General features: G+C 38.0%; 1 protein-coding gene across 1 annotated transcript in view; it reads left to right on the top strand.

Moving 5' to 3' along the window:
* PREX2 (phosphatidylinositol-3,4,5-trisphosphate-dependent Rac exchange factor 2) overlaps nt 1–18,697 on the top strand; it is a gene marked incomplete at its 3' end in the record, with an annotated part of 98,949 nt that extends 80,252 nt beyond the window's left edge. Inside the window, 6 exon segments of the mRNA XM_010294405.1 lie at nt 1–119; nt 6,106–6,147; nt 9,105–9,322; nt 12,065–12,167; nt 14,418–14,561; nt 18,579–18,697. The exon segment at nt 1–119 is cut by the window's left edge and continues 2 nt beyond it. Coding sequence (XP_010292707.1) covers nt 1–119; nt 6,106–6,147; nt 9,105–9,322; nt 12,065–12,167; nt 14,418–14,561; nt 18,579–18,697 — 745 coding nt within the window.
* Nucleotides 18,698–19,057: the final 360 nt, after the last annotated feature.

Genomic DNA, 19,057 nt, shown 5'->3' with positions numbered 1-19,057 from the left:
GGAAATGGAACCAAAGCTTAATTGTCCAAAGAGGCTGCGACTCCACATCAAGCAAGACCCTTGGAACCTCCCCAGCAGCGTCCAAAGTCTTGCCCAGAATATCAGAAAATTTGTTGAAGGTTAGTAAGAACAACATGACCATAAATAAACACTACAAACAATAAAGAGCATGAGGAGGGGAAAAGATACAACTGCTTTGTGTTGCTGCTAGGCAAGGTTTGCTGAACACAGTGTAGTCTATGGGAAATGCCTGAATTTCAGGACTTTTTTGTGTTCTTAGTGACAGAGTTAGTGGAGTATATCTCAGCTTTCTCGTGCTCACCCTATTGTCTTCAGATACTGAAGAGAAAATGGTCTCTTCTGACAAGTGAAAAGAAATGAACCGTATGTTGCATGTCCTATGTTATTTCAGCTGCTGCTGAAGTCCAGTGGGCTTGACTGATTTGTCACAGAACTTTGTGGGACTGATACACCAAAATGGGGCTTTCCTTGAAATTAAACTCCCTTTTCTCTACCATCTTAAATGGAAAGATGAAGACTCTGCAGGACAACTTTTGTCCTGTATCTTGCTCTTATCTGTCATCAATCTGGAATCATTATCCCTCTAAAATCATGCTCCCTCTTCTTCCATGAAGGCAGACCTCTTCTGTTGGTTTTCACTTACTCACTCCATCACAACTGATCCTATCACTCCTTCTCCCTCCACCTCCCTCCCACCACTGTCTAAAAGTTACCTAGTGCTCTGCTGCTCTTCACCACCAAGTAACAATGTGAGTTGGGATTTTCTGTCCTCTCCTCTGGCTACATAAGCAAGTAACTGGGATTTCTTTTTCAGAAAATCTTGCCTGTACCTTCTGCTTTATTTCCTGTGCCATTTGATAGAGAACCAGAAATAATGAGCAAAATGATTTTTATAAAACTACTTGCACTAGGAGTCTATGTGGGAACAAAAACTTTTATCAGGTCTAGCTTTAAATGATTTCTGTGTGTATTTAGCTGCTTTTGTTTTGTTGGCTGACTTCCATGGTGTCTTCTAATGAAACTGCTAAATTTCAGATCACTGGAAAAGAACTTCGTGATAAGTTCTAGTAAGATAAACCTCCGAGAACAAACTGGCCAAACCAAACAAACTCCTCCTCCTCTGACTTTTGGTATTTCTCATTTCAGATACAGTCATATTTTCAGACCCTGGGTTAGGAAATTATAAAAACAACTACAAAAATATCTTCTGGTTTTTGAGTCAATCACAGTGGGTTGACTCTCCAATACTAAGAATACTTCTTTTAGTTTAATGGTGGCTGTCACTGAGTGAAAAAAGAATAAATATTTTTGGATCCTTTTTTCTACAGGTCTATCTTCAGCCTAAGCCAAATTATATTCACATATTAATCATGGTTTCTTTCACAGTTCAGGAGGAATGGAAATATGTTTTTAACAGTCCTTCATTGGCCCCCTTCTGAAGCCAAGCCTAACAGACTATTTTCACACAAATCGTTTGCCCATAAATAGAATTAATAGACTTAACCCATTTCAACATAGGTCATATATCCTCAATATTGAGCTAAGGTTATTCAGATAAATTTGGTTTTAAACTTACCACAAGATTTTGTGGGAGAGTTCAGTGAGGTCCAAATGACTTGCTGCCTCTCTATAATACAAAACTTCCCATTTTACAATACTACTGTAATGTAATGGTGATATTTATAAGAAGGAATCTTGATGTTTACAGAACAATAAAACTGTTGGCATTTTTTAGTGTTTTAGAAATCAAGATTAAAAGAGGTTTTTTCTATTAATACATTATAGTAACTAACTTTATTGCAACTGTCATGCTTGTGAATGGTGCATAGTTCAGAGAGCTAAATAGTAAAAGGCATTGTTCTTGTGCTGTTCAAGGAGAGCACATACTGTGCCTTACCTTCTCTCATCGACATGTTCCAGAAGTTGTCTGCCTTATTCTTGGCTCTCCCTTTCCATCCATGGCATCTGAGTCAGGGATTTCCAAAAATTGGCTTCTGTACCATCTTCTTAATCAAATAACATGGGTTTACATGTAGAATTATCATCTTAGGTTGTTTTTTCACCATCTTTCTATTCTCTTGCAGTTTTTTTTCTTTAATTTGATTCCTATTCACGAATACTTGTTCCTGAGAAGTACTCTGGAGAATCATGATCCACGTCTTTGTCATAATTTTGATTTGCCTGCGGGACCAAAGGGTTGGTGTGACATAATGGATAACTGAGAGCCTAGGTTCTTGTGGGTTCCCTGGCACAAACAGCAGGAGGGAGAAATAGGAGAATGGAAGTGAATAATTGCTTCTCAAGCCTTAGTTTCCAAGGCATGTCTGGACAGGTATATGTAATTCAATGTTGAAAAGATTCAGGGCAGAAATGTGCCCCTCAGGCAGTTTTGGGAGACTGCTGTGATTTAGACAGGCTTAGGCCTGTATAAATTAAACTTGAGACACAACCAGCAGCTGGATCTAACTGAAATCAGATGAGCACAAAGCAGGGTTAAAAATGCTTTAGCAGCTAAGTTTTCCCTTCATATCTTCACTTCTTGTTTTCTCCTTTCCAATCTTGCCTTTATGCATTGTGTTCACAAATGGTCAGGGTATCTAGAAGAATCTCTAATACTGCCCTGAACTATTTCTGGCTAAAATCGTAACACATGGTATGGAGATTTACATCCCCATTTTCTTCTTATTCGCTTGATTCAGAAAAAACAAAAGGTGTCCCCTAATTTGACTGCTTAGTTGGGTTTGTGAGAACAAGTTGAACAAGGTTTTGGGATTTTAGAAGAATCTTCATGCTTGTTTGTAAGTAAAAGGCAGTATTTTAATAATTGAGGAAAGCAGATGTATTTGTCTCTTCTAGCAGGTACTAGAGGAATTAGTCAAAGGAGACCCCAAATACAACTTTGTTCACCCTGGGGGAAAAAAATGTAATTAAAAACTCCGATTGTTATAAACATACTTAACCATTATTGATGGATGCTCAAGTAAGGATTAATGCTTTCAGTAAATGCATCTCCTTATTGAAAACTGACTCTTTTTCATAAAAATATCACAGGCTATTGTAATTTTTTACTCATTGTTCTGTTGCACTGTACAATATGCTGTATTAGATTAGACTGATTAGTGTTTTAAAGCAGAAGGAGACATGGGAGCCCCACAAAAATGAGACTTTTTAAGTTCTCGATCTTAGGATTCTTTTTATGTACTTTGCTTAGTAAGTATGAAGAAATGGGAAAACTCAGAATACCTTGAGGAGGATTGTTCTGGTCTGTAATTTTTCTTTTTATTAGTATTGGAATTGGGAGAACAATTATAATAAAAATCTAAGGAGGTTTGCACAGATTAAAAAAAATGGAAAAAAACAACCAAACCTTCCTTGACAGTAAATTTAAAACATATGTGGAGATTGCTTTGTCTCATTTCATTTGTCCTACCTTATCATTAGAAAAAGAAAAGTTTTCTGTGGTTACAGTACAAGGCAACCCTAGAAGGCTAATCAAGTTGATAGAATTGACATGTTCTCTGAAATAGTACACAAATTCTAGGAGGATTTATCTGGAGCTAAGTAACTAAATAAAAGATGAAAGTTATTTCTTAGAGTGACTGGGCCTACCAAATTGTTAAACCAATAAAGATAAAGAGAAGTTGTTGACACAGGCAGATCTTTGGAGTGCTTGATTTTAGTGCAGGAGAGAGCAATAGCCAGGACAGGAATTCAACGTCACTGAATAGAGAAAGAATAATGCAGGTACAGGATTCTGGATGTACGTGAGATATGTAACATGAGAATTGGAAAGCAAAAGAGGGACGACTCGATTAGGAACCAGGAAAATGAACAAGACGGATGGAAAGAAAGGGACCCTTCAGAAGGAAAGAAAAAACCAAAACTGGCCAGCATAACAGTAGAAAGGTGTAAAGAGAACAAAGAGGAGGAGAAATTTCTGTAGTTGCTTTTTCTCAAAGGAAAAAAGGTAAGGGTTTTGGTCAAAAGAAGAGATGTTGCACAGCAAGTCGGATTTGTAGTCAGCTAGTCACATAACTGTGTGAGGAAGTGCAGTTGTTTTGCTAGCACAATAATTTTGAGTGTACTGTGCAATTGAGAAAGTTCACATCTATTTTAATTTAAATTAGGAGTGAGGAGTGAAAGAACCTTTCAGTCATTAAAGGTATGAAAAATTTATTTCAACTTAAATCATAAAACATGCAGTGCAAATCTCAGTCTTATTTAAAAAATATTTTCAGATGTGATAAACAAAATAAAACTAAAATCTAGCCTTTACTGGCAGAGATCAGAAAAGCAGAATAGCATGATTAAAAAAAAAAAAAAAGTGCAAAAGAATGTTTAAGAATAAAAGAAGTTACTACTTTCAATATGCCATGTAGCAAGAAGGGGTGAAAACTTCCACAGCATTTAGAGTGTTTTGAAAAGCAAATGGGTGACATTCAAGGTTCACTTCTAACCTCAGGTAAGTCTCTACTTATACAAATAACCTAAAAATACTCTCTTGCCTGTGGGTATATTTTGAAACGGAGAAGACATACAGCAATGATAAAGGAGAGTTGCAGTGTCCTGTAATTCTCCCATGAGCATGAAATCATTACTTACAGATACCTCAGATGTTTTTGAATTCAAAGATCCGACAAATCTCATATAAAACAAGCTGCAAGTAATAGCCTCAAGATATCTAAATTCTTCAGATAAAAACTATATTTCCCTATATTGTATTTTCAGTTACTATGCTATGTTCAGACTCCAAGATGCCAAGTTATTAACCTCTCTAATTTTTTTTTTAAAAAGACAGATGGCTAAGGCAAAGACCTATCACCAGGCAATTTTTGAGAATAACCAGTGTTGTGATGCTTGTATCCGAGATATGGTGGGCATGCGTTTCAGAAGCGTAGGCTCTGCCAGTTCTTTTCGCAGTGTGTGTACAGCACAGACGAAGATCAGGCTTGAAAGGTTTTCTTCTTTTTAAGCATGGTCAGCCTTGGGGAAGATTCTAGATCTGTTCAAGTACACGCAGAATCCAGACTGTGCTGTTGATACAGTCAACTGCAATGTCAGTTCTGTCATCTGAGTTATATTCAAATTTCAAACGATTCAATGTCAAACCTGTCAGGTTAGTTTTAGTAGGGGGCAACATATTCCCAAATTATCCTATTGTCCATATACCCCATAGCAGCTCTGCTGGTCCACTGAGCAGGGCTTGGAATAGGACTGCATAGAAAATTGTGTGTATGGAAGAAAGTTTGGAAAGCTGCGAAAGCATGTGAAATAGTGGTGTGCTGCTACGGGCAGTTACTGTAGGACAACTGGTGCGCTGGAAGTTCGACTCTCTCTAAGGCTATGGTAGCTTTTTAATCTGCCTGTTCCTTGCAGTGGTGGTTAAGGCATTTAAATTTGTGCTCTGGTACATGGTGGAGGGGAAGAATCACTTCTTTCCGCCTGCAAACCTTGAGAAGCACCCTCCCTCCAAAAAAAAAAAGAAACAAAAAAAATAGCGTAGAGAGATATAAAATCAAAGTTTTGTCAGTGTACATTAAGACTTTTTTTTTAATCTGTGCTTTTTTACTTCATAGCTTGTTAAGTGAAAGGAAATGTTTGAAGCAAAATAAAATCCTGAAGGCTGAGAATGAAGTGAAAATGCTGATGTGTTCTTCCTGGATGCTTTGGTATACATTAAAATGAGGATAATTTTAAGTATGGAACGAGAGAGGAAAAAGAAAAAAGAAAGAATTGGGGTAGTGTGGGAATTGGTGAAAACTGGTCTCGTTTTTCAAAGTTTTAAGACTGGAATTTTTCATATGTGGTCCTGCACTGGCCAGCTGCTACACACGTACTCTGAGATAGAACTGCCTCTTCATGTGTCTTTCTCAGTGTTGGTGCTTTTGATATTATCAATTTTATCAAGTCATATGTAAAATTAAGTGAAGTTGAGACTCATTACTGTTTTGTAGGTATAAATCAGGATTGCCTACACAAGAAATTGGAGTCAAGCTGGTATAAAATGAGAAACTGCAAATGCGTTATAATGTTGGTGAAAACACTTTTAACCATGACCTCAATATATTTTCTTTTTTCTTTAAGAGGTGAAGGCACGAATACTCTTGGCACTTCTTGAGTATACAGGTAATTTTGCTTGTTTTGGGAGTGGGAGAAGTGAACGTGGGTGGTTTGAGATTTTTTTTGCTTTTGGACAGAATACTGTGTTTAGAGAAAGGGGAAAAATCTCAGATACGATAACCTGATAATCAACAACTTTACCCCTGTGTTTACAGTGAGGATTCCTGAAGAACACCACAATTCCAAAGACATTTTCTAGCAAACATTGCACATTTTTTTTTTTTTAATGCAAAATACCTTTTCTGGCCATTTACTTTGGATCTTGGCAGATGAAGTAACTACTAAATCACTGAGCTTATGCACAGTACTTCTGCTGTCTTTCTTCTTTTCGGCTTTTTCCTATTTGCTGTGTTTTTTCTTTTCTCTGGATTCCCATCTATTTCCAGACTTACCTTACTACTCTAACCCATAACTACCCTTTTATCTTTTTTTAGAGAATACCTTGTTTAAGTCCCTCCTGGAACTTAACTGGAACTGGAAGGGGTCTGATTATTCTGTGGGTTATTCTACCATCACTCCATACAGCATACAGCTTCAAATACACAGAATAGGCACGTGTGTCTGCAAAATGAAGGTCAGGAAGTCAGTGTTTAGAATGTAATACTTATAGCAGAAGATTTCTACAGTTTGTAGGTGCATAAATGTTCAAGTAAGCAGTCACATTTGACTGTAAAAGCTCATTATTTTAACCATCTTGCAGCACTATAAGAATGCATTATTAGTTCCTGATTTTGTTATGGCACGGAACAGCAGTTTTATAAAGGGGAATATAACTTTTCTTTGTTGTCAGATTTCTTCCAAATACTGTAAAAGTTTTTAGGAATTCCTCAGGTGTTTTAAAATAAGAAGTGACTTGAGAAAATACCCCAGACTTTATTTTTTTAAACCAGTTTTCCCTATTTACATGGTTTCATAAGTCCAGAAATTCTTTAGTTTATTTTGTATAAAAATCTTTTTGTAAAAAGATCCCAAAGTGCTCTTGTATGTGGTTATCTGATGTTCAAGTAGTATTAAATGAGATTTGTAAACGAGGTGTTGGAGACACAAGAGGGCTGCTTCAGAAGAAGACAGTACAGAGGAGGGCACTGAAAGTCAGCTGCTGTTAGACAAGCAGAGATAAAATTGAGCAAAGCAAGGAGAGAGGATGTGTGTTGGGCTCAAATCCCTGAGTGCTGCTGTGACATTGAAAAGTTTTTGACCATGGAGAAGCCAGTGGAATTTTTGAAGCTGGAGATGGGTGGAGGTTTTAAAGATGAAATTTCTATCTGTACTGGATTCTGTACAACTTGAGAGATTGGAGAGAGAGAGAGAGAGGATAATTATAATGATCAAAACAAAAAGCAATGAGTCGCAGTGCAGAAGCAGTAGTGATTAGATCATTTGTGGAAAACGTTCCTGAGGTCCTGAGAGTCTGGCAAATGGAATCAAAATGATAAGTAAAAGAATCGTCACTATTATCAATAGTCAAGGAAAAGATTGAAGAAGATCTCAGAAGGAAAACAGACAGAATGGAGTTATTTTGAGAAATACTTGGAGTCCAAGAAAAGCACATTTTTAAAATCAGTATTAATTTTGTAAGTACAGAATTACTTCTGCTGACTTACTCAGTCATCTAAAGTCTTGCCAGGTCCATAGAGAACGTGGAAAAGGATCTAAGCCTCTTAGAGGCAGAGGAATCTAAAAGTGAGGACAAAGATTTTAGGCTTTGGAAAGACCTTGATATCACCTAATCTTCTTCTTTTGCTCTGACAAAGATTTAGTCTACCTGTACCATTTGTGATTGATGTTTGCCTGACAGCTTATAATGATAAAAATACTTGGAAGACCTTCAGAAAAGAGGAGAAGAAGGAAGCACTGAATATTTATCACCACAATTTTGTGCTTTACTGAGAACATATTTCCCTTTCTAACTCTTTTCACCTTTAGCTAATCTAATGCCTGTGCCCTCCAGAATGGATTGGTAGGTTAGCTAGTCCCTAATTTGAATCGTAGCATAGTTTGGGTTGGAAGGGACCCTTAAAGGTCATCTAGTCCAACCCCCCTGCAATGAGCAGGGACATCTTCAACTAGATCAGGTTGCTCAGAGCCCCGTCCAACCTGACCTTGAATGTTTCCAGGGATGGGGCATCTACCTCCTCTCGGAGCAACCAGTGTTACTGCTCTCCCAGTGTTTCACCACCATCATTGTCAAAAATTTCTTCCTTATATCTAGTCTAAATCTGCCCTTTTAAATCAGCTGCTAATGGTTCCATAGACTTCTACCTAGAGACCTGTCCTGAACTTTCCTGACACCATAAATCTCCTGCTGCTTCCTGGAAATGTGATGCTGCTCTGCGCTTTTTTCATAGATTTCATATTCATATATATATATATATATATATACACACACACACACTGTATTTGGATAGATTGTGTTCTGGTGGCAACATTCCTATATACCCTGTCTGCACTTTGCAGCAGGAAGTCTTTGTCAGCCTTACCCAGCTGATAGCTGTGCAGTTGACCAGATGATGCAGTCATATTGAGAGCTTCTGGCTATCCTTGCTTTCCTGTGGAAAGTAAATGTTTTTGTGCCCAGCTGGTTCTCACATTGCAGCAAAGAGGTCTGACTCACGTACGTCACCTTGTAACATCAAAATACATAGAATTGATGGCATGTGCATTTAAAAATTTAAAAAAGATAAACATAAGCTGTTTAAAAGAACTACTTTAAATTCCAGATTTTAAATACATTTCTATATCATTTTAGAATTATGAAATAATCTTTTAATGTGGAAAAAGGCAGTTTTGGTCATAGAGTGCTATTTACTGGGAATAACATTAGGTTGTAAAATTCCAATTTACTTTACATTAAAATGACTTGATTTTTAGACAAAGAAAAAAAATCCAGCCCAGTTCCTTTGCTGTTATTTAATGTCCCCTTCCATTTTTGCTTTTCCTCTTTTGCCTTTCACCTGTCACAGATAGCGAGATACAACTGAGGCGAGACATGGTCTTCTGTCAGAGCCTAGTGGCCACAGTCTGTGCTTTTTCAGAGCAACTAATGGTGGCCTTAAATCAGATGTTTGACAACAATAAAGAATATGAAATGGAGACACTGGAGTCCAGCAGAAGGTGGCTGGAACAGATAGCCAGTGCGGGTCTTCTCCTTCATTTCCAGTCCCTGCTCTCGCCTAACCTGGTAAGACTCCTCATGTGGCATGCTTGGTCACAGCCCGTGTTTGTTCCCTGAACTGGGGGCACAATTAAACAGTCTTAGTTATAAATGTCATTTTCTGTGTCCTTTGTGCTTAGCTTATTACTTAATTAGCTGCTATTTGGAAAATTTGTGATGTAGATAATTACAGATACGGGAAATGCTTGTTTGTGGTATGGGAAATATGTTTTTCACAAAGGCAGTATTATGTTTGTTTTGAGTTAGCAGATAGTGAGTTTACCCTTGACTCCCCACTGCTATCATAGCTGTTCCCTAGGAGTGAATGTGCTATTTGGTGGTAACCAGAACTTCAGTTTGCAATAAACGGCAATGCAAGATAAAAAAAATACCTGATGTGGGTAATTTCAGCACTCCCTTCCCCAAAAAACAATGTCTGTCGTAGTTGAAGGACTAGACATGCTAGTCTGTTTTGCTCCTGTCATAGGGCAAATCCTCGTAGCCTGTCAGGGGAATTGGAAATTTCTGGTATTTCTTCACAAGGCTTAGCAAAGCTATGGCTTAAGAAACAATTAAAAAGGGGACATGGTTTTGCAGTCCCCTAATCCTCAGTTATCCAAAGTGCTTCCTCAGCTTTTTAAGCTGCTTCTCACACTAGACTGGTTCCTGCTTACCTGAGGAGCTGTGAAGCCATCTGTACAGTCTGCTCCATGGCAGTCTTAACTCTGGAGCTGCTCGCTGAAAATAACTGGTGTGGTACTTTTTTTTACTGTATAAAAGTCCATGTAAATAACAGACTGTGTATCAAAGGTCTTCTTCCCTTGCCTTTGTCTATGTCGGCAGCAAATTGCTGACAAGTTGACCTGATAAACTTAGAAGCAGAAGAGATCAATAAAAATAGAGGTATTTCTAAATCACAATCATAAAGTATTAGTCTGTGGTGTGGTTGGAGAGCATTGACTTGAGCTAGTGTGAGCAGCTACCTCACAGGTAGTTGAGGTACCTGCATGGGCTTGCGTGGGACAGGGTACGTCAGGATGAGGTGTGCAGCTTAAAAACAGATCAAGTCGGTGCCTGAGAGAAACGGGAGGGCTCTTCATCCGCGTGAGGAGTATGTGAAGAAAGCACAGTCAGGGGAGCTCGGGCTTGTGTCTTGAGTCTTCGATGCTTTTTAGCACCGCGCGGCACCAACATGTCCTGGTGCTGCAGTCCTCAGAGTTCAAGAGTAAATTCAATTGGTGCCTGTCTTATGTTTTTCCATGTACTTAGTTGTAATGTTATCATAAAATAACCGTTGCCTTTACAGTGCAGGATTCTTCTGTTTTTTCTTTCAAGATTGTAGAGATTTTCTTTGTAGTGAAAATGCATGTTACTTAGCTATTTTCACATAATCAGCAGCAGTACGCGTTGTCGAGTTGAAAATAAAGTTAAATTTAGTCTCTTCTGTCCAACTTGTTAACCAAGGCAAAAGTATTTAAATGCAACTTTTTCAATACCTTCTCGCACTATTTTGCTTACAATGATCCATGTTATTTTAAACAAGGGTATTTGAAGGAAATTGCACTCATTATGGCCAGAGTTCAGTAAAGAATGAGCAGCTGTGCAAAGATTTCCCATGTCACTGAACGGTTTTCAGACTATTCTGCTGATAAAACTGCGCTGTCCATAGAGACTTCATAAATTGAACCAGGAGACAAAATATTTCTAGGAGCTTTGCTGTTTCATAAATACAAGAGGGAAAGCTATTTTGCTATATAGATCAGAGAAAATCATGGGTTGGTTTTTTTTCCTTTCTATAATTCAGTAACCTATAGTTATTTTCTAATTTTATAGGCAGGTAGTTTATTATTCTTTGCCTTCCTACTGTTTCAGTTCTTAGAGGAGGAAAAATGCATGCCTTAGATTTCCATTTGGCTCTTGCTAACTTAAGGTGCTAGGGGAAGGCTGTATAAAGAATAGAATTACTTTAAGTGATTATTGATTTCTGCTATAATTGCTCTGCATATTTGACTCAAGGTAATCATACTTGTAGATTACTTTTTTCCTTTTTGAGGGTTCAGTAAAGTGTCCTGAGAAGTTAGTAATTTACTTCATCAAGCGTTTTTGGTAAATTAGTCTGGATCTCTTTAGCTGTCTCTTTAGATGAGGAGTACACAGAGTGAACCATAGGTGCAAATCAGAATATTGGCATATCTACATACTTGATTTGCATCTAGAGGTTTGTAGGCGAAGGTGCAAATCACACTGAGCTGTACTTGTTCTGAGCTACTGGTTCAATTATTGGTGCTTAGAGTGGACACGATGAACTCTCATCTGTTGTTTATAAATGAAAGAAATGCTAAAGTTAAGGCATTTTTTAAAGCAAGTTGCTAAAAAGAAGAATCTGTTTTTCACATTTCCCTTCTCTTAATTTACAAGCTATACCTGGTGTCAAGACAAGCTGTTGAACTCTGGCATCTTACATACAGAATAATTACAGTATTGTTTGATTAAAAGCCATGAGAAGTAATGGTAGCTGTAAATTACCTATTAATTTACTATGTGAAATGATATCTTTCATTTTAATAATCCTGGACTGGTAATAAAAGGGAAAAGGCCAATAGCAACAGAGATATTTACATTTCTAGGAGTTAATTAAGTTATACGCTGCATCAGTGAAATGTTGTGCAACATTCTGTAGCTACTTTTATGTCCCACTCTTGTATTATTTCCGGTAGGGAAAACATCTGGCTGAAATGACCATTTCAGTTTTTCTTTTGCCTTTTTTAGGCTGATGAACAAGCCATGCTAGAAGATACACTGGTTGCGCTGTTTGACTTGGAAAAAGTTACTTTTTATTTCAGACAATCAGAGCCAGAACCACTAGTTGCGAGTGAGTAATAATAATTAATATCTGGGCTTTACTGTTCAGAAACATTTTCTGTATTTGTAACATTTTTCTCTCCTAGAACATTACCTCCCACAGGGAATATTATATAATTTGGGATTATGGAGAATTAGTAGATCCGTAGCTTTCCTAATATTCCTAGGTTTCCTGAAGTACGTCTAACATCAGTGACAATGCAGAATCATTATCTGGCAATGGCAGTAACCTTGGGGGCAAAACTGTTTGCTTAACTGCATTTTCCATTGGGAGTATGTGACTGCATCAGGGAGGTCCCAGGAGGATCTAGTTGTTACTGAAGAGTCGTGTGTAAAATAAGCTTGAAGGTCTAAACAGAGAAATGCAAATGAGATGAGGTGGAGGAGCATAAAAACCATTTCATTTTATTGACTGAAAGACCAAGTAGGTCTTGGAATTTTTCCTTGAAAGGAGACAACAAACAGTACTGGGATAGCTTTAGATTGTGCAAGAAACTTCCTCTGAGGCCCGCTGGTGCAGACGACCAGAGTCCTGACCTCCCGATACTTACCCAGCTCGCAGGAAGGGACTGTCTTCACAGTCTGCTGTTTGTGCCCTTCACTCATTTTCAGCCACTCCTTTTTTAATATGTTTTCAGACAGTCGAGGCTTTCCTGCAGTGAACTTTGTGTAGTGAGCAAAAAGGCCTCATTTTTTCCTAAGTCTCGTAACTCCCCTGGGAAGGGAGGAAAGCATGTCTGCTTCACATCAAGCTTTTCTAAAACAATTCCCTTGCTGGGTTGGGACCACACATGAGAGAACTTCTGCAATAACCAAAACCAGAAGACACAAAGCTCCACCACAAAACTACTAGTGAGCCTGTACTCTGAAGAATTCAGTAGCGCAGGGCTGGTAGTCAGGTAGGAACTAGCCTGTATAAGACCATTTTTATTTCTGTATAGTTCAAGGACGGACCCTGTTTGGAGTGTTTATTTTACAAAGGAGCCCTGCCAAGCCAGGTAACAACATGGAACCAGAGTTACAGGAGGGCTTCCTGATGGGGAATTGACCCTATGCTCATGTCATGAACTGTTCATATTGCTCTATCTTCCAACTGAAGTGTCTCTGCTAAAACAGAGATAAACAGAAGGTCCGTGTGTTCTAGGATTGCAATAAACTCTATTTCCTTTTGGTTTAAGTGCTGCCACCACAGTCATCCTGACTGTGCTTACAGAAGACAAGGAACTGGCAGATTCGGGTTTTTTATTTATCGTTATGTATAATTAATAAAAGAAAAAAGTCTTTCTTATTACCAAAAACAGTGAAAAATATTCCTTTGAAAATTCAAAATTCCTTTGAAATCTTTTCCATTTAGGTACAAAATAATTTATGCACACAGTGTGTAAAAACTACATAATAATATTATTAATGCAAATCACTAGATTTTACTGTTACTGCTTTCAACTCGGAGACTTATGTATGGAAATGATACTTAAACATTAAATACATAAAAAGCTTGAATTAAACTGAATTCCTCTGAGAGATTTGGCTAAATGGAAAATTTTCATCAGCTTTTGCTAATGGTCATTACATGTTAATCACCTGGCATAATACACACAATGTATTTTGAGGAATCAGTGTAACTGCAAAAGTATACTGCTGGTTGCCCTGAACTCTACACCAGTTGATGTATTATGACGTTTAGCTTGTCAAAGTGTAATCATATGTGCACTTACAGTTTTTTATATTCTACCATAATACATTTGTTTTCTGAGTTGAGTCCTGATTTTTAATAATCCTTTAATGAATATGCTGGTAGCTAGTGTATATTTTTACCTGTGTTCTATCCCACACAAATCTGAGGAGACTCTGACTCTCTATATCACACTGACCTTATACATCATGCACCTGAGGAAGGCATGTGAAATATGTCTAAAGGTATCCTTCCAGTGATTTCAAACTGTGCTGTACGTAATTGTTTCTTCAGTTTTACAGGGAATACAAGTAGGATGTTGCCAACTACATTATTTGCTTAGTATTTTTGCTGTCATTGACAGGCTGGCAAAGACGATGGTCACTGCTTTTCTGTTTACCTATTTCCTGATAATAGATAAGTCAAAAGTGACCACAGCCAACACTGAGTATAATGTAAAATACTGGACAGACTAGTTTTGTGCCTGCAGTGATTTCTACCTAACTGTGTGAATTTTGGGTGCAGCAGTTTCTGGAAAAGGATGTCTCATTGCTTTTCATGAAATAGTAACACTGACTGTATTCTTAGATGTACCAATCACATACCAAGCAGAAGGAAGCCGGCAAACCCTGAAGGTTTACTTCTACCTTGATAGTTACCATTTTGAACAGCTTCCTCAAAGGCTGAAGAATGGAGGGGGATTTAAAATCCACCCAGTACTTTTTTCACAAGGTAACTTGAGTTTTCATTTCCACCCTCCATCCCAATTCTTTCACATAATATGTAACTCTCTCTAAAACCGTATTTCTTCACTCTGATTTAAATCATTTGTAACTATAAGGCCACAATGCTTATATTTAAAAATGTTGTTTAATGTGGGAATTTACTGAGAACTTTGAATTAAAATATGAATTTAAGAAATGCTGAGATTTGTGATTAAAAAAATAGAGGCATGGGTATACATTTGTAAGTTTATACCTGTTATATGATTCCAATGCAAAAAATCAATCCTCTTTCATCAATATTGTTCTGTTCTTTGTAGACATTAGTGGACAATAGTCAGATTATGAAACTTGCTTCTGAAAGTGTTTTGCATTCCAAATGCTATCGTAATCTTTTTCCTGTTACTTCAAAATTAAGGACTAAATCATTATCCCCTGAGAATTCTGTCTCTTCAAAACGTTATGAAGACTTAAATTTCAGGCTTTTTTTTAGTTACGACACTGCAAACGTTACTGAAGTGATGAATGGTGATGCTGATGCTCAGACTGTTCATAAATTGCAGGCAGCCTGCATTAGCTGCAGTGTCATTACAGTCATCAGGAGCATGGAGTTTGATTCACTGAAATGGTGAGTGCGAGGTGCTGATTGCCTTGAGCTGCCTTTGATCTCAGAGGGAGCTGAAAGTACTCCGTACCTTGCGAAAGGCTTTCAGGACCTATGTGGAATAGGCAGAAGTCAAGTATACAAATGAAGATTTCGAGGAGGTTTTGGTCTCTGATAGATAAGGAGGATGTAAAAGTAAATAGCAAACAGTAAGAGACATCAAGAAATAGCCAAACTTACTGTAAACTTAAACCACACAATTTTTAAAAAATAAGATCCCTGAAGTCTGATTTTTAAACAAACTAATAAAGACAGACTTCAGTGGATTTCTTTTGAACAGATTGATTTCCGTCATAGGGGGAAAATGAGAACACTGAGCAGGAGACACATTTCAGTAGAGCAGACAAAAAGGCATATGAAAGAGAACAGAAAATACCTTGGTTCAGATGAAATCCTGGAAACACTAATTTTTTTAGATTTGGGAAGGGATTAAGTGTGCTACTGAATTTTTTTTGGTAAGTGTATACATTCAAAAGGATTCTGATTTGCAGGATTGGTGTCTGAGAATGTTGAGATATTTCAGCATTCATATTTCTCTATTTCCTATGTTGGAATTGAGATCTCAGCAGTAAATAAGCTTAATTAAAAGAGGCTTTATTTAAAAATAAAATTAAATTTATTTAAAATTGCCACTTCGTTTCTTAGTTATGTAGGGGTTTAAAATTTTTTAGTTTTTCATAGAATCCTAGAATAATTCAGACTGGAGGGGACCTCAGGAGGTCTCTAGATCAACCGCCTGCTCATAGCAGCATCAGCTGTGACATCAGTCCAGGTTGCTTGAGTATTTATCAGGTAGGATCTTGAAAATACCCAAGGACAGAAACTGCACAACCTCTTGGGTAACCTATTCCTCTACTTGACTGCCCTAATGGTGAAAAAATGCTTTCCTTCTATTGAGTTGAAGCATCTCTTATTTCAATTTCTGTCCATTGCCTCTTGTCCTGCCAGCATTGCACTGTTGTGGAGACCCTGGCTCTGTCTTCTCATTGACCTCCTGGTAACTAATGGCACCTGGCTAGTAGGTCGCTCCCAAAACCATTGCTTGTACCAGCTGAACAAGCTCAGGTCCCTCAGCCTCTCCTCACAGAGCATGTGCTCCACCCCATAACCATCTTGGTGGCCCTCTACTCAGCTCTTTCCAGTTGATCAACCGCTTTCGTGTATTGTGAGGCCCAAAACTAGACACAGTATTCAAGATGGCTATCTAATGAGTTTTGAGTAAAGTGAGGACAAGCACTTCTTTTTAGTCTACTGGCCATGCTTATATTAATACAGTTTAGGATGCCCTTGGCCTTCTTGGTTGCCAGAAAACACTGCAGGCTCATGTTCAGCTTGCTGTCTAACACGATGCCAAGGTCCTTCTCAGCAGAGCTGCTTTTTAGGCTCTGCCTTCCCAGATGCAGGACTTGAAATTTGTCTTTGTTCAGTTTCACAAGGTTCCTGCTGGCCAATTCCTCCAGCCTGTCTAGGTCCCTCTCTAGGTGGCCCTGCACTTGAGTGTATCCACTGCTTCTCCCACTTCGGTATTAGCTGCAGTCTTGACTTACCTTCTCCAGGTCATGATAAAGTTATTGAATAGTATAGATCCCTGTGGTATTTTGCTTGTAATGGGCCCCTAGGTAGACCATGTCCCATTAGCCACTACCCTTTCAGCCTACCCATCCTTCCAGGCTTTTTTCCCAATCAGTTGTCTGTGCATTCAGACCATAATATCCTAACTTGGATTCAAGGATACCATAGAAGACATGTTTGTAAGGAAAGCTTCCTTACAAAAGAGCTTTCTAATATATTAGATAGAAAAATGTTAAACCCTTACAAAAAGGGGAGAGCCAAAACACACACTGGGATTCCCTGCCAGCACCCGTGAGCAGGGTCCCCGCAGTGCCTACAGAGGCAGAACTGTGTGCTCCAGCCAGTCCTGACAGATGACAGTTTCCCGGTTGGGTAATCTAATTGGATAAAACCAACTTTATGCCAGTAAAATAAGCAGTACAGATTAACAACTCTGTTTGCACTAACATGCCATTATAAATGGAGTTCAGTGGATATATTTGTGTGGGCTGTCTGGTGTGACTTAGCACCAAGGACATTAAGGAGCAAGTCTGACTGTTGAAATTCAGTATTTTTTGCAGAGAAGTAGAACTACAAACTCTGAAAGCACAGAAGAGGAGTGCAGTTTGCATGTTCTTTCACTGTGAATGAATTATGTATTAACTGGTCATATTAAGCAGTACAAGCAGAATTAATATTCTGTGTGCAGCTGAAGCTGTAAGACAGCACCATGTTTCCATCAGAACTCTGCTTATTGCTTGCATTTTCTGATACGGTGATGAATTCTTAGAACGTGGATGGATTATTAAAGTGGCAATATTCCTAATTGTAAAATCTTTAATGCTTCTTCCCAGAAGACCTATTTCACCAAGAGCCTGTGTTTTATCTTATAATAAGGTTAACCTCTTAATGTGAAGATCTTGATTTTTCCAGTCCAAATTTTCTTGAGACCCTTTCAAACACTTGATTTGACTTGGCCAGAGAAAAAGTTAAACTCCTCTGAGTGTCTAAATTAAAGGGGCTGGGGTAATGTTGTTCTTTCTTTTTCTGAAAACTCTTGCTAGGAAGAGCATCCCAAAATGGAATGGTAGTGCATTCGTTTTTTCCTCCTTTTAATTTCTGTGCAATGATCATATGAGAAGGACATACGATCCTTCTTCTAATGGAAGTCTTTATTTAGTTCCTGAGTTCTTGTAGCAATATTCATCCTTCCTTTGGTGAAGTGAATACAACAAAGGTGGACATAGTCAATTATTTGACTTTAGAAACTTACCTGATCCCTTAAAAGGAGCTTATAAAGCATTTTCAGAGATCCAGAGAAGTTTGCTTTACTTGATCCAGAAGAAGGCATTCAAATTATCAGTGCAAATAATTAGAGGTTCAAGTGCTCCATGTCTCACAAAATCAGGCTTTGTAAGAAGTTGTTAAAGTAGCTGGTGAAAGTAACTGGTACATTAATCTTTTCTTTCCTCTAACCCAGCTCATCCTACTGTTTTCTTCTAGGTTATATCGTAACTAAACCCCACATTTACGTTCACAGGGCAGGAGTACTTCAATTAGAGCAATGGAACCCAAACTCCTTTATGTTTTCCACAGGGCAAGAAATATAATTTTTCTTGTAAGTGAAATCTTAAAGAGAGATCCGTATGAATTTGATGACATACGGAAACAGCTCAGCAATCCACAGTGGAGTCACAGCATCAAGGTTAAAAAAAGTAATTCACTAATTTGTGAACAAAGCTACAAAAAAGGCTAGTAGTAAATATTTAATACCGATTTTTCTCTTCTCCATTCTCCTTTCTCTTTTCACAGCATTGGAGAGCATGGAAGGATATTATTACAGAGACAGTGTCTCAGTAGAAGAATTTCAAGCTCAGATTAATGCAGCCTCACTAGAAAAAGTCAAGCAGTATAACCAGAAACTGCGGTGGGTAATAAACCAACATTCTGCTTTTCAACTCAGTTTCTATGACACATCTTTAAACTGAAGTGAGTTGTACGGTGGTTGTTTTTTGGTGCGTGATTGAATAAGATCCAAGATTTATGGTTCTGACTTTTTTGATTTCGGCACTGTTAAGTTACTTTTTACAAAGTTGTTCTCCCATGAAGGCTATAGCTGTAATTGCCTCCAGGTTGTTGTACTAACGCATACAGAAAAGGATATATCTACTTGATCACAGATGGAGTATCAGAATTGCAAAACATTATGACCTGATTTCACCGACCATATTTACCTCATTCATCAGAATAGGACTTAAAAAATAATGTAGTTCTCCTCAAAGCTGAGCATC

Source organism: Phaethon lepturus, unplaced genomic scaffold (genome assembly GCF_000687285.1).
Source record: "Phaethon lepturus isolate BGI_N335 unplaced genomic scaffold, ASM68728v1 scaffold7559, whole genome shotgun sequence".
In the NCBI taxonomy this organism is placed as follows: Eukaryota; Metazoa; Chordata; class Aves; order Phaethontiformes; family Phaethontidae; genus Phaethon; species Phaethon lepturus.
This window is presented reverse-complemented; position numbering and strand designations above follow the sequence as displayed.